Source organism: Mus musculus, chromosome 4 (assembly GCF_000001635.26).
Source record: "Mus musculus strain C57BL/6J chromosome 4, GRCm38.p6 C57BL/6J".
Lineage (NCBI taxonomy): Eukaryota > Metazoa > Chordata > Mammalia > Rodentia > Muridae > Mus > Mus musculus.
Window position 1 is genome coordinate 113,984,592 of NC_000070.6, and position 16,121 is coordinate 114,000,712.

The window sequence follows — 16,121 nt, forward strand, 5'->3', positions numbered from 1 at the left end:
TGAGGAACACTGAATGGCTGAGAAGCATCTGGAAAAATGTTCAACATTCTTAATCATCAGGGAAATGAAAGGGAAAACAACTCTGAGATTCTACCTCATACCAGTCAGATTGGCTAAGATAAAAAATTCAGGGGACAGTAGATGTTGGCAAGGATGTGGAAAAAGAGGAACACTCCTCCATTTTTGGTGGGATTGCAAGCTGGTACAACCCCTCTAGAAATCAGTCTGGCGTTTCCTCAGAAAAGTGGATATGGAAGATCCTGCAATACCTCTCCTGGGCATATACCCAGAAAATGTCCTAACTTGTAATAAGGACACATGCTCCACTGTGTTCATATCTGCCTTATTTATAATAGCCAGAAGCTGGAAAGAACCCAGATGTCCCTCAAAAGAAGAATGGATACAGAAAATGTGACACATTTACACAATGAAGTACTACTCAGCTATTATAAACAGTGAATTCATGAAATTCTTAAGCAAATGGATTTATCTGGAGGATATCATCCTGAGTGAGGTAAACCAATCACAAAAGAACACACATTATATGCACTCACTGATAGGCAGATATTAGCTCAGAAACTTAGACTACCCAAGATACAATTTGAAAAGCACATGAAACTCAAGAAAAAGGAAGACTAAGGAGTGTATACTTTGTTCCTCCTTAGAAAAGGGAACAAAATACCCATGGAAGGAGTTACAGAGACATAGTTCGGAGCTGAGACAGAAGAAAAGATTATAAAGAGACTGCCCCACCCAGGGATCCATCCCATATACAACAACCAAACCAAGACAGTATTGCATATGCCAGCAAGATTTTGCTGACAGGACCCTGATATAACTATCTCTTGTGAGGCTATGCCAGTGCTTATCAAATAAGAAGTGAATGCTCACAGTCATCCTTTGGTTGGAACACAGTGCGCTTATGATGAAGCTAGAGAAAGTACCCAATGAGCTAAAGGGTTCTGAAACCCTATAGGAGGATCAACAATATGAACTAACCAGTACCCTCCAGTACTATTTATCTGCTTGCATATATAGAAGAGGATAGAAGAGGATGACCTAGTTAGCGATCAGTGGGAGGAGAGCGGGAGTGCGGGGAGTCGGTAAATAGGGAACTTTTGGGATAGCATTTGAATTGTAAATGAAGAAAATATCTAACAACAATAGAGAGAGGGGGGAGAGAGAGAGAGGGGGGATACAAGAGCTAAACAAACAATTTTCACATGAGGAATACCGAATGGCTGAGAAGCACCTGAAAAAATGTTCAACATCCTTAATCAACAGGGAAATGCAAATCAAAACAACCCTGAGATTCCACCTCACACCAGTCAGAATGGCTAAGATCAAATATTCAGGTGACAATAGATACTGGGGAGGATATGGAGAAACAGGAATACTCCTCATTTGCTGGTGGGATTGCAAGCTGGTACAACCACTCTGGAAATAAGTCTAGTGGTTTCTCAGAACATTGGACATAGTAGGACTGGAAGATCCTGCAATACCTCTTCTGGGCATATACACAGAAGATATTCCAACTGGTAATAAGGACACATGCTCCACTATGTTCATGTCTGCCTTATATATAATAGCCAGAAGCTGGAAAGAACACAGATGTCCCTCAAAAGAGGAATGGATACAGAAAATGTGGTACATTTACACAATGGAGTACTACTCAGCTATTAAAAACAATGAATTTATGAAATTCTTAGGCAAATGGACGTATCTGGAGGAAATCATCCTGATTGAGGTAACCCAATCACAAAAGAACTCACTTGATATGCACTCACTGATAAGTGGATATTAGCCCAGAAACTTAGAATACCCAAGATACAATTTGCAAAACATATGAAACTCAAGAAGAAGGAAGACCAAAGTGTGGATACTTCACTCCTTCTTAGAATTGGGAACAAAATACCATAGAAGGAGTTTCAGAGATAAGGTTCAGAACTGAGACCAAAAAAGACCATCCAGAGAGTGCCCCACCCAGGGATCCATCCCATATACATCCACTAAACCCAGAAACTATTGCGTGTGCCAGCAAGATTTTACTGAAAGGACCCTGACAGAGCTCTCTTAAGAGGCTATGCCAATGCCTGGAAAATACAGAAGTGGATACTCACAGTCATCTATTGGATGGAATACAGTGCCCCTATTGAAGTAGCTAAAGAAAATACCCAAGGAGCTAAAGGGGTCTGAAACCCTATAGGAGGAACAACAATATTAACTAACCAGTACCTCCCAGAGCTGTGTCTCTAGTTGCATATGTAGCAGAGGATGGCCTAGTAGCCCATCAATGGGAGGAGAGGCTCTTGGTATTGTGAAGATCATATGCCCCAGTACAGGGGAATGTAGGGGCCAGGAAGCGGGAGTGGGTGGGTTGGAAAGCAGGGCAGGAGGAGGGAATAGGGAGATTTGGGGATAGCATTTAAAATTTAAATGAAGAAATTATCTAATAAAAATTGCCCAAAAAGAACCCCTCCCCTCTCCCAAAGCTGCTGCTGTTGTTAGAAGCCTGGTGGACTCTGGACCTATCGTCCCCCAAAACCCCTGCCCCCCTGAACACCACTCCCCTTCCATCCCTTCCACCCCTTCTACCTGCTCTTTTCTGCTGGGGCAGACTCCTAGTTGGTCTGGTCCTGTGAAGACTCCAGATGCAGATCCATCCTACATGACCCACTGCACTCAGAGCAGTTAGACTCACAGCATTCAGAGCAGTTGAGCAATTGAGGATCTGCTGCTCTCAGAGCAGTTGAGTATCAGCTACACTCAGGGAAGTTGAACAACAGCATGAATACTCCACTGAAAAACTAAAAGGCCTCTCAGGAGTGCTACAGCAGCCAGGGCAACAGATCAGCAGGTTCTCTGCCCCTGTGAAGAGCCCCCAGTTGGAAGACCTGATAGATGGTCTGATACAGCAATGGCCACAGGCCTACAAGGAGATGTGACGCAATCCAGGGACAAAAGAGGCAGACTTCATACAGTCACCCAGACCAAGAAACACAAGGGATATCCAGATGGCAAAGGCAAGCACAATGCCATAAGCAGCAGAAGCCAGAACACTTGGACATCATCATAACACAGCTCTCCCACGACAGCAAGTCCAGAATATACCAACACACCTAAAAATCAAGAATCTGTACTTCCTATCTCATGAAGAAAATAGAGTCCTTTAAAGGGGATACCAATAACTCACTGAAAGAAATACAGGAAAACACAGGTGAAGAAATTGAGTAAAGCAATTCAAGACCTAAAAGTGAAAGTAGAAACAATAAAGAAAACATAGATGGAGGCAAACCTGGAAATGGAAGACCTAGGAAAGAGGTTAGGAATTACAGATATAAGAATTACCACCAGAATACAAGAGATAGCAGAGAGCATCTCAGGTGTAGAAGATAAGGTAGAAAAGATTGACACAACTGTCAAAAAATTCATAACATAAAAATCTTCTAAACCAAACACCCAGAAAATTAAGAACAAAATGAAAAGACCAAATCTAAGAATACTTGGAACTAAGGAGAGCAAAGATTCCCAGCTCAAAGGACCTGAAAATGTCGTCAACAAAATCACAGAAGAAAACTTTCCCAACCTAAAGAAAGTGATGTCCATATAGGTAAAAGAAGCCTATATAACACCTAATAAATGGGAATCAGAAAAGAAAATCTTCTCATCACATAATTATCAAAACCATAAATGTACATAGCAAAGAAAGAATACTAAAAACTGCAAGGAGAAAAGGCCAAGTAAGATATAAAGATAGACCTATCAGAACTACACCAGACTTCTCAAAAGAGACTATGAATGCCAGGAGAGCCTGGTCAGAGGACATGCAGACTCTAAGAGAACACAAATGAAAGCCAAGGTTACTATACCCAGCAAAACTCTCAATCAACATACATGGAGAAACCAAAATATTCCAGGACAAAACTAAATTCAAATAGTATCTATACAGAGGATCCTGGAAAGAAAACTCCAACACAAGGATGATACCTGCACCAAAGAAAGGACAACATATTAAGCATCTCACAACAAAGTCAAATGCAGAGAGCCACAAGGACATAAAACCACCTACAAAAACAAACATATCAGGAAGCAACAGTCATCACTCTTTAATTAAAGAACCCAACTCACCATTAAAAATACATAAGCTAACAGACAGGGTACAAAAACATGATCCAGAATTTTGCTGTATACAAGAAAAACACCTGCACAACAAAGACAGGTCCTATCTCAGAGTAAACTGATGGAAAAAGGACTTCCAAGCAAATGATCCTAGGAAACAAGCAGTAGTTACCATCCTAATAGCCAATAAAATAGACTTTCAATTAAAAGTTATCAAGCATGATGAAGAAGGACACTTCAAATTCATCAAGGAGGAAATCCACCAAGAGAAAGTCTCAATTCTGAACATCTAGCATCTATAATGCAAGATCACCCAAATTAATAACAGAAACTTTACTAAAAGTCAAAAAACAAATTGGATCCCACACAATAATAGTGAGAGATTTAAACTCCCCACTCTCACCAATGGATAGGTCACTGAAACAGAAACTAAACAGAGACACAATAAAACTAAGAGAAGTTATGAACCAAATGGATTTAACAGATATCTATAGAACATATCACCATAAAACAAAAGAATACAACTTCTCAGCATATAATGATACATTCTCTAGAATTGAACATATCGGTCACAAAACAACCCTGAACAAATTTAAGAAGATTGACAGACTCCCATGCATCCTATCAGATTACCGTGGATTAAGCCTGGTCTTCAATGAGAGAAAAAGCTACAGAAATCCCACATGCACATCGAAACTAAACAACTCTTTACTGAGTGATAACATCATTAAGGAAGGAAGAGAGGAGGGGAGGGAGGGAGGGAGGGAAGGAAGGAAGCAATGCAGGTAGGTAGGCAGGCAGGTAGGCAGGAAAGAACGAAGGAAGGAAGAAGAAAGGAAGAAAGGAAGAAAGGAAGAAAGGAAGAAAGGAAGAAAGGAAAAAAGGAAGAAAGGAAGAAGGGAAGAAGGGAAGAAAGGACAAAGATCTGTGGGAGACATCTTTGGTCCTGGATCCCTCCAAGACTAGTCTGCACAGGTGAGAGTGTGGACTACAGAAGCTAACAGCTTCTGGGACAGACAGGAGCCAAAGAGCTTCTGTCCCAAACCCAGGTTCAGGCTCTAGACATCCGGGCACCTTCCCTGCCAGAGGAGAGGTGTCGGCCTGGCCCAGAAGGGCGTTGCCAGAGCATTTGCTGGAGACATTTGGTTCCCAGATACTGCCAAGACTAGTCTGCACAGGTGAGAGTGTGGATGACAGAAGATAACAGCTTCTGGGACAGGCCCTGTTTCGGGCCTTCATCTTCTGCCAGGAGGCAAGTCCCAACAACAGATATCTGTGCACCTTCTCTGCAAGAGCAGAGCTTACCTGCAGAGAGTACTCTAACCACTGAAACTCAGGAGAGAGCTAGTCTCCCAGGTCTACTGGTAGAGGCTAACAGAATCATGAAAGGAACAAGCTCTAACCAGAGACAACTATAAAAACTGATGCCAGAGATTACCAGGTGGTGAAAGGCAGACATAAGAATCTTACTAACAGAAACCAAGACCATTCACCATCATCAGAACCCACCAGTCCCACCTCACCCAGTCCTGGGTACCCCACACACCCGAAAAGCTAGACCCAGATTTAAAGGCATATCTCATGATGATGGTAGAGGACATCAAGAAGGACTTTAATAACTCACTTAAAGAAATACAGGAGAACACTGCTAAAGAGTTACAAGTCTTTAAAGAAAAACAGGAAAACACATCCAAACAGGTGAAGTAAATGAACAAAACCATACTAGACCTAAAAAGGGAAGTAGACACAATAAAGAAAACCCAAAGATAGGCAATGCTAGTGATAGAAACCCTAGGAAAGAAATCTGGAACCAATGGTGCGCACATCAGCAACAGAATACAAGAATTGGAAAAAGAGAATCTCAGGGGCAGAAGATTCCATAGAGAACATCTTCAAAACAATAAAAAAAAATGCAAAATGCAAAAAGATCCTCACTCAAAACATCCAGGAAAACGAGGACAAAATGAGAAGACCAAACCTACGAATAATAGGAGTAGATGAGAATGAAGCTTTTCAACTTAAAGGGCCAGCAAATATCTTCAACAAAATTACAGAAGAAAACTTCCCTAACCTAAAGAAAGAGATGCCCATGAACATACAAGAAGTCTACAGAACTCCAAATAGACTGAACAGAAAAGATATTCCTCCTGACACATAATAATCAGAACAACAAATGCACTAAATAAAGAGAGAATATTAAAAGCAGTAAGGGAAAAAAGTCAAGTAACATAAAGGCAGGCCTATCAGAATTACACCAGATTTTTCACCAGAGACTATGAAAGCCAGAAGACTCTGGACAGATATTATAAAGATACTAAGAGAACACAAATGCCAGCCCAGGCTACTATACCCAGCCAAACTTTCAATTACCATAGATGGAGAAACCAGAGTATTCCAGGACAAAAACAAATTCACACATTATCTTTCCACAAATCCAGCCCTTCACATGATAATAACAGGAGAAAAACAATACACAAACCATGTCCTAGAAAAAGCAAGAAAAGAATCCTCCAACAAACCTAAAAAAAGTCAGCCACAAGAAAAGAATGGTAACTTTAACAACAAAAATATTAGGAAGCAACATACTTTTCCTTAATATCTCTAAATATCAATGGACTCAACTTCCCAATAAAAAGACATACAATAACAGACTGGCTACACAAACAGAATCCAATATTCTGCTGCTTACAACAAACCCATCTCAGGGAAAAATACAGACACTACCTCAGAATAAAAGGCTGGAAAACAATTTTCCAAGAAAAAGGTCTGAAGAAACAAGCTGCAGTAGCCATTCTAATATCGAATAAAATCGACTTCCAACCCACAGTCATCAAAAAAGGCAAGGAGGGGCACTTCATACTCATCAAAGGTAAAATCTTCCAAGAGGAACTCTCAATTCTGAATATCTATGCTCCAAAAACAAGGGCAGCCACATTTGTTACAGAAACTTTAGTAAAGCTAAAAAGCACATATTGCACCTGACACAATAATAGTGGAAGACTTCAACACACCACTTTCATCAATGGACAGATTATGGAAACTGAAATTAAATAGAGACAGAGTTAAACTAACAGAAGTTATGAAACAAATGGATCTCACAGATATCTACAGAACATTTTATCCTAAAACAAAAGGATATAACTTCTTCTCAGCACCTCATGGTACCTTCTCCAAAATTGAGGATATAATAGGTCACAAAACATACCTCAATAGATACAAAAATGTTGAAATTGTCCCATGCATCTTATCAGATCACCATGGACTAAGGCTGATCTTCAATAACAACATAAATAATAGAAAGCCAGCAACACGTGGAAACTGAACAACACTCTTCTCAATGATACCTTGGTCAAGGAAGGAGTAAAGAAAAAAATTAAGGACTTTTTAGAGTTTAATGAAAATGAAGCCACAAAATACCCAAACTTATGGGACACAATTAAAGCATTTCTAAGAGGAAAACACATACCTCTGAGTGCCTCCAAGAAGAAACTAGAGAGAGCACACACTAGCAGCTTGACAACACACCTAAAAGCTCTAGAAGAAAAGGAAGCAAATTAACCCAAGAGGAGTAGATGGCAGGAAATAATCAAACTCAGGGGCAATATCAACCATGTCGAAACAAGAAGAACTATTCAAAGAATCAACCAAATGAGGAGCTGGTTCTTTGAGAAAATCAACAAGATAGATAAACCCTTAGCCAGACTCACTAGAGGGCACAGGGATAGCATCCTAATTAAGAAAATCAGAAATGAAAAAAGGGACATAACAACAGATGCTGAAGAAATCCTAAACACCATCAAATCATTCTACAAAAGGCTATACTCAACAAAACTGGAAAACCTGGATGAAATGGACAAATTTCTAGACAGATACCAGGTGCCAAAGTTAAATCAGGATCAGGTTAATGATCTAAACAGTCCTATATCCCCTAAAGAAATAGAAACAGTCATTAATAGTCTCCCAACCAAAAACAACCCAGGACCAGATGGGTTTAGTGCAGATTTCTGTCACACCTTCAAAGAAGATCTAATTCCAGTTCTTCACAAACTATTCCACAAAATAAAGCAGAATGCACTCTACCCAACTCATTCTATGAAGCCACAATTACTCTGATACCTAAACCACAGAAAGATCTAACAAAGATAGAGAACTTCAGACCAATTTCCCTAATGAATATTGATGCAAAAATACTCAATAAAATTCTCGCTAACAGAATCCAGGAACACATCAAAACAATCATCCATCCGGACAAAGTAGGTTCCATTCCAAGGATGCTGGGATGGTTTAATATACAGAAATCCATCAATGTAATCCATTATATAAACAAACTCAGAGACAAAAATCACATGATCATCGAGTTAGATGCTGAGAAAGCATTTGACAAAATCCAACACCCATTCATGATAAAAGTCTTGGAAAGATCAGGAAATCAAGGCCCATACCTAAACATGATAAAAGCAATCTACAGCAAACCACTAGCCAACATCAAAGTAAATGGTGAGAAGCTGGAAGCAATCCCACTAAAATCAGGGACTAGACAAGGCTGCCCACTTTCTCCCTACCTATTCAACATTGAACTTGAATTCCTAGCCAGAGCAAATTGACAACAAAAGGAGATCAAGGGGATACAAATTGGAAAATAAGTCAAAATATCACTTTTTGCAGATGATATGATAGTATATATAAGTGACCCTAAAAATTCCACCAGAGAACTCCTAAACCTGATAAACAGCTTCGGTGAAGTAGCTGGATATAAAATTAACTCAAACAAGTCAATGGTCATTCTCTACACAAAGGATAAACAGGCGGAGAAAGGCATTAGTGAAACAACACCCTTCTCAGTAGTCACAAATAATATAATATACCTTGGCATGACTCTCACTAAGGAAGTGAAAGATCTGTATAAGAACTTCAAGTCTCTAAAGAAAGAAATTAAAGAATATCTCAGAAGATGGAAAGATCTCCCATGCTCATGGATTGACAAGATCAATATAGTAAAAATGGCTATCTTGCCAAAAGCAATCCACAGATTCAATGCAATCTCCTTCACAATTCCAACTCAATTATTCAACGAATTGGAAAGGGAAATCTTCAAATTCATCTGGGATAACAAAAATACTAGGACAGCAAAAACTCTTCTCAAGGATAAAAGAACATCTAGTGGAATCACCATGCCTGATCTAAAACTGTACGATTGAGCAATTGTGATTATAAACTTCATGGTACTGGTATAACGATAGACAAATAGACCAGTGGAAAAGAATTGAAGGCCCAGAAATGAACCCACACACCTATGGTCACATGATCTTTGACAAGGGAGCTAAAATCATCCAGTGCAAAAAACGACAGCATTTTCAACAAATGGTGCTGGCACAACTGGTTGTTATCATGTAGAAGAATGTGAATTGATCCATTCCTATCTCCTTGTACTAAGGTCAAATCTAAGTAGATTAAGGAACTCGGAACTCCATATAAAATTGGAGACACTGAAACTTATAGAGGAGAAAGTAGGGGAAAACCTCGAAGATATGGACACAGGGAAAAAATTCCTGAATAGAACAGCAACGGCTTGTGCCCAGATACACAGAGTTTGATAGAAGAGAAAATGAGAAATCATTTTGAAACACTTCACACACACACACACACACACACACACACACACACACACACACACACACACACACACCTTTCTGAACAAGACATCATTAGCACAATACTAAGAACAACAAATAATAAATGGGACCTCATAAAACTGAAACTTCAAAGAACATTATCATTTGTAGATTTTTTTCACCAGCTACACATTCGATAGAGTTAATATCTAAGATGTACGAAAATTTAAAATGTTAGACATGGAGAAAAGAAATAATTTTAAAGGGGGTACACATATAAACAAAACTCTCACAAAGAAAACGCAAATGGCCATAAAAACGCTTAAACATGTTCAATATACTTAGCCATGAGTGATATGCAAGTCAAAACTTCACTGAAACTTCATCCTACACCCACCAATTACACTTTTCAATATTTCTTTTGACAGCTCATACTGGTTAGGATTTGAAGTAAAAGGCACATATATCCATTGCTGGTAGGAGTGCAAATTAAAGAAATCATTGTGGTGGTTTCTCAGAAACTGAGAATAGATCTACCTCAAGATATAGCTATTCTACTCCACAACACATACCTAAAGGATGCTTTATTCTAGTGCAGAGACAGTTTTTCAATCATGCAAAATGATGTAGTTAAAAATTTAAGAAATACACACACACACCACACACACACGTGTGTGTGTGTGTGTGTGCTTGCGTGCATTCCAAATAAAATCACCAAGTAATGGGACAGATGATGAACAAACTGAACATCTCTCTTCACTGAATAAAATTTCCAGTATCAGATAGAACACAAGCAAATGTGCATCAGTGAAATTGTATCATTGGACAATAAGCTCTTTTATATTATTTGTTGTCTAAGTTTTTAAGTCTCCAAGTAATCTGTATTTAACTGTGCTTGACACAGATGTCCCTAAAAAATCGAATTCTCTTTCTCATAGCTTCTTTCATCTTCCCTCTACTTTTTCCACTACTAATTTGTTAACTCAGAATTATTCTAATATATATCTGAGCCTACAATTCCACAGTGTAAACATGATATCCAAGTTTTGTGCATTTAGTACAAATATTGAAACATGTTTGCTGAATAGACACAATGACTTGTTCCTCTAAGCTGGATACTCTAGTGACTTTCTTCATTTCATTGCTACATTCACTCTTTAGGAAAATGGTTTAAATACCCTGCCCTTTGTAGTAGATCTTCATTTTCTTGGAGTATTAGACATTGATACAGCTCAAAAACGCAAGTGAGAGGTTCATACCTGAACTCAGTGCTACCATCTGGAGGAGAAACAAAACAACGCAGTGTGCGGTAAGAGGTATTCCTACAGCTCCCATCACACCTGTGATGAGACACAAGTTAATGACTAGTGAAAACTCAAATTTGGAGAAATCAAATACTTCCATATTTTCTACAGCTGGTTTCTGAGCAAAGTTACCATCATTAGGCCTCAATTTCTGACAATGAATAATTTTACTACAATCATTTATCTCGGTTTTTAAAAAATAATCATCACATTTTAGTTGGTAAATCTGGTGATCCTAGTTTTAGGAATGTTCCGTGTAATGACTAGATTACTTCAGATGTTTCTTCCCCATTAGAGGATCACATACTCTCAGACTTAGTGTTGTCATGTGGATTTGCAAGCTTTATTAGATTGCCTGTTTTTGCAGACACATTTATGGAACTGACAAACAGATCCAAGTCTCAAAGGTCTTTTGGTATACTCTCATATTTAGTTCAATTTAATTACAGAAAATTTATGATACATATTTACCCTTACAATTTTTAGAGTAATTATATTAGCGTTTTAGAAGACTATGACTTTCTTGTCCAAAATTATTGAAATTTAATATTATGGAGAACTCATAATTTGAATATGTTTTACAGACCTTATAATTATAAAATGTTAATGTAAAAAATAAATTTTCATACTCAAAATGTGAAGGCTTTTTATCAGTTACTTAGTAATTTTGCCTCTGAAAAATAATCAAATGTGATAGTTTTCTATTTCTATCACAAACATAACAGTTTAGGTACTAGGGTTATAGAGACATGGGAAATCGAATGAAACATTAAAATGAATCTAATTTATACCTTTGTCTCATATGTTCTTTATTTTTAAGAAATACCAAAATATTTGTGATATATATATTTCAAATTTAAATACTAAAAAATAATTTTTCCTATATATGTCAAATATGTATTACAATATTTAAAAATTATTTTGTGTGTATGTGTATACTTGCTCTTGTGTGTGTGTGTGTGTGTGTGTGTGTGTGTGTGTGTGTGTGTGTGTGTGTGTGCGTGCGCGCGTGTGCGTGTTTTACCTGCATATATGTAAGTATACCACCTGTGTTTATGGTGCACACAGAGAGAAAAAGAGGTGCTTGAGCATCCAGAAACCAAAGTTAAAGTTAGTTGTGAACCACCATACAAGTCGTCTTAACTACTTAAACATCTCTTCACCCCTCCTTCTTTTATATTTTATTAGTGTATATCAATTATACACAATAGATATCATTATGACATTGTTATACATGTATATACTTAATATTCACCTCCATTGACCTCTCTTGCAACCTTCTATTCTCACTAGTTTTCCTCTTTCCAACTACTTGCCTTCATACTCTCATGTTTTCTACTTTATTGTTTTTTATAATCCTAATCAAACTCAAAGTGTTCACAATTAGGATATATTGCTGGACTATGGTAAAGGTTTATGAGAAAATAGCTCATTAGTGAATACACCCCTGAAAATTATCTCTTCTGCTGTCAATTATTAGTTTCATATAAAGCTTCAGAGTGGGATGAGATCTTGTAAGTTTCTCCCACTTTCACAAAGGTAAATGATGGTAATTGGTCCTGTGCAGGTCATGTGTATGTAATCACAGTTGCTGTGAGTCAAAATATTACCAAGGAAAATATAATGTTCTATTCAGAAAGTCTACTTTTTCACTCCCTTTATCATTCTGTTAATTGAAATGTGATGTGTGCATTTTATGTGCTACAGTGTGACATTTCAATATGTAAACTTTTCAAGTTAAAACCTACTGATGATCTCTTCCAGTTCTTTCAAAAACATAAGATAAATGGGTCTTTTTGTTTGTTTGTTTTCAAGAAAAGGATCCTCATTGTATCAGAACTCTGGCTCTCTCAGAACTTGGTTTGTAGACCTTGAAATCAAGGAGACAGTCCTGCCTTTGCCTGTGGATTGCTGGGATTAAAAGCATGTAATACTTTATCTAGGTACAGTTAATTGTTTTAAACTAGAGTTTTTCTACTAAATTTATTTCTCCTAGATAATTATTCTTTTGTAAATTCTCAAAAGAAAAATCAACTCTCATTTCTCCATCTCTTTGCATTGTCTAGACCCTAGTGATGATGGTGTTTGCTGTCTACTATGAAACCAACACTTTAGAAATATTTGAATTGAAATAGAATTATATTACATTTTCACTTTCCTTTCTTTCTCCAGCTTCAGTCACACCAACCCCTCTCAAGCCAATACCATCTTTTTTTATTATTGCTATACACATACATATATCTATATATGCAGATCTATCTTTTATGTATATAAACATATGTACATATAAATGTAAATGTGTATATATGTTTGACAACATTATTATACTGTAATATACAATGTAATTATTATTGTAAAAATAATAATACAGAAATGTATACAATTGTATATATAACTGTTTGTGTCTGTGCAGGCGCATGCACATGCACGTGAGAATGCATGTGTGTGTGTGTGTGCATGTGCGCATGCACGTGTGTGTGTGTGTGTGTGTGTGTGTGTGTGTGTGTGTGTGTGTGTAAACATATCCTGCTGAATCATTTGTTTCTTGTTTGGTTTGAAGTTTGACCACTCTGCATTAGCCAAGCAGAAGGCAAAAGTAGGCCCATTCCTGGGAGAAACTAATTCCTCTACAAGGAGTCATTAGTTCTCTGTAGTTCCTTGTCTAGAGTTGGAACCCCTGGAAATGTTTCTTCTTATACATTAACATGTCTGTTAATTATAGTGTGCCAATCCTGTTTATGTAACTGTTTCAGTGAAATCAAGTTTTAAAACTTTCACCCATGACTGAAAATATGAAGTAAATTTCTTTTTTTGCTGGCCTATTTTAGAAAACACATTTTAAAAAACACATTTCTGTGTTCCATCCAATAGAAATGTGTTTTTTTTTAATGTGTTTTCTAAAAGAGGCCAGCAAAAAAAAAAAAAAAAAAAGAAATTTACTTCACATTTTCAGTCTTGGAATATGAAATACAGGGCCCCCAATGGAGTAGCTAGAGAAAGTACCCAAGGAGCTAAAGGGGTCTGCAACCTTTTAGGTGGAACAAAAATATGAACTAATCAGTACCCCCGGAGCTCGTGTCTCTAGCTGCATATGTAGCAGAAGATGGCCTTGTTGGCCATCATTGGGAAGAGAGGCCCCTTGGTCTTGCAAACTTTATATGCCTCTGTACAGGGGAACGCCAGAGCCAAAAAGTGGGAGTGGGTGTGTAGGGGAGTGTGTGTGGGGGAAGGGTATGGGGGACTTTTGGGATAGCATTTGAAATGTAAATGAATAAAATACCTAATAAAAAATTAAAAAATAAAAATGATAAAGAGATGTAAATGAAGAAAATATCTAATAAAAAAGAAATGAGCAAAAAAAAATTAAAGCAAAAAAAAAAAAAAAACCACATTTCTGAATCTCAACAGGTTCATCTCACATATTCTTCCCATTTCTGATTTTGTTCATTACAATTAAACACAAGAGGGAAGGTATTTTGATTGAGCTCATGGAACAGGCATTCAATTCATTTTATGTACTTGAGAAAAAAATAGTCATATATACATATTTTCTTTACCCTTATATAAGGGAAATACATAACCTGAGCTCAGTATCCACTAAGATACATAAAAGAAACTTGGAATCCCCACTAAAAGTCCTTAACTCTCCATCTATCTGAACTACTAATCTACTGATCATTATATATTTCTGTCTAAGTTCTTGGAATTTGTTTCTAAGGGGACAGTATTCCTCTCAGTAGGCACAAGGAAGTGGAAAGTATAGAAAAATAAAAACTATATGTGAGGATAGAACCAAAGTCTAAAAGCTTACTAAATTCTCTTACTTACCTGAGTTTGTTGATCCTAAGTCAGCTCTCTTGTCCATGTAAAAGTAGCAACTGTTTCACCTGTGTTTCTAATAAGGTTTCAACACTTTTCTCAAGCCATAAAGCACTCCAGAGTCAGATCGTGATAAGAGAAACTAAATGCCAACACCCTTCACCTACCCTGAATATCTGGCCAAATGATTCTACAAGCCTGAATCTTAGGACTGGGCTGGGCATGTTAACCCACAAGGAAAATCTTTGTTTGCCTGATTGACTGTATTTGGCATTACTCAAGTACTATCAAGAGTTGCCTCACCTATGGAAGAAATAAAACAAAATCGGACCCCTACTTGCCGTATACTGAGGACAGAATGAAAAGCTGTGTTGAATGCATTTTGAATTCTAGACCTATACATATAAAGGAAAGGATTGTAGAAACTCAAACAAGAAACTTTAAGTGATGATCATTCATTCAAGGAAGTTTCATATAGTTAGTGATATATGACAATAATCTTGAAATCAGAAAAAAAATCAGTTAATCCCATTAAGCAAAGAGGCACAGTAGTTAGCTAGGCTGAAAGAGCACCCTAAAACTTGGTAACAAGTCTTCACAGGGCCTATAATTTGGCCCAGTCTCAATACCTGGTACATCTTAAAGAATACCTGGTACATCTTAAAGACACAAAAGAAAGTATTCAATCAAAAACTCCCAGTAATTTTCAGTAGCTTGACTGGGAGAACAGAAGGGAACAAACAACTAGAGATGAGCATCAGGAAAATATAACAGAGGTTATAGAACTTTAAAATATATATGTGATATATATCAACACACACATTAATTATTTTATTATGTAGACATAGAAAACAATGTGAACTTTACTCAAGAAGCTAGAAATATATTTTCCACTAGGTACAGCTATACAAATTTTAGGTATATACACCAAAAATTTGGCATATACTAAAGAAATATTTGGCCATTAATTATATTAATTAGGATTTCCATTAATATGAAAATGAACCATGATCATGAAAACTTTTTAAATTAACTTATATATTTATTCACATTACATCACAATATCTGCCCTCACTTTCCCCAGTACATCCTTCATACATTTCCTCCCTCACTCTCCCTTCACTTCTCCTCTGAGAAGAGAAAGAACACCCTGGATATCATCCCACCCTGATATATCACCTCGTTGTAGGACTAGGTACAATCTCTCCTACTGACATCATAAAAGGCAATGCAGTTAGGGGAATAGGATCCACAGGCAGGCGACTGA

At 37.3% G+C, this 16,121-nt stretch overlaps 1 protein-coding gene across 2 annotated transcripts in view; it reads right to left on the reverse strand.

Moving 5' to 3' along the window:
* Skint5 (selection and upkeep of intraepithelial T cells 5) overlaps positions 1–14,912 on the reverse strand; it is a 521,613-nt gene extending 506,701 nt beyond the window's left edge. For both annotated transcript variants that reach the window (NM_001167878.1, NM_001167876.1), the window contains exons 1-2: positions 14,864–14,912; positions 10,991–11,071 (exon numbers count right to left, since the gene is read on the reverse strand). In NM_001167878.1, coding sequence (NP_001161350.1) covers positions 10,991–11,066 — 76 coding nt within the window. In that variant the 5' untranslated portion in view covers positions 11,067–11,071; positions 14,864–14,912. The remainder of the gene's footprint in view (positions 1–10,990; positions 11,072–14,863) is intronic.
* Between the last annotated feature and the right edge of the window lie 1,209 nt (positions 14,913–16,121).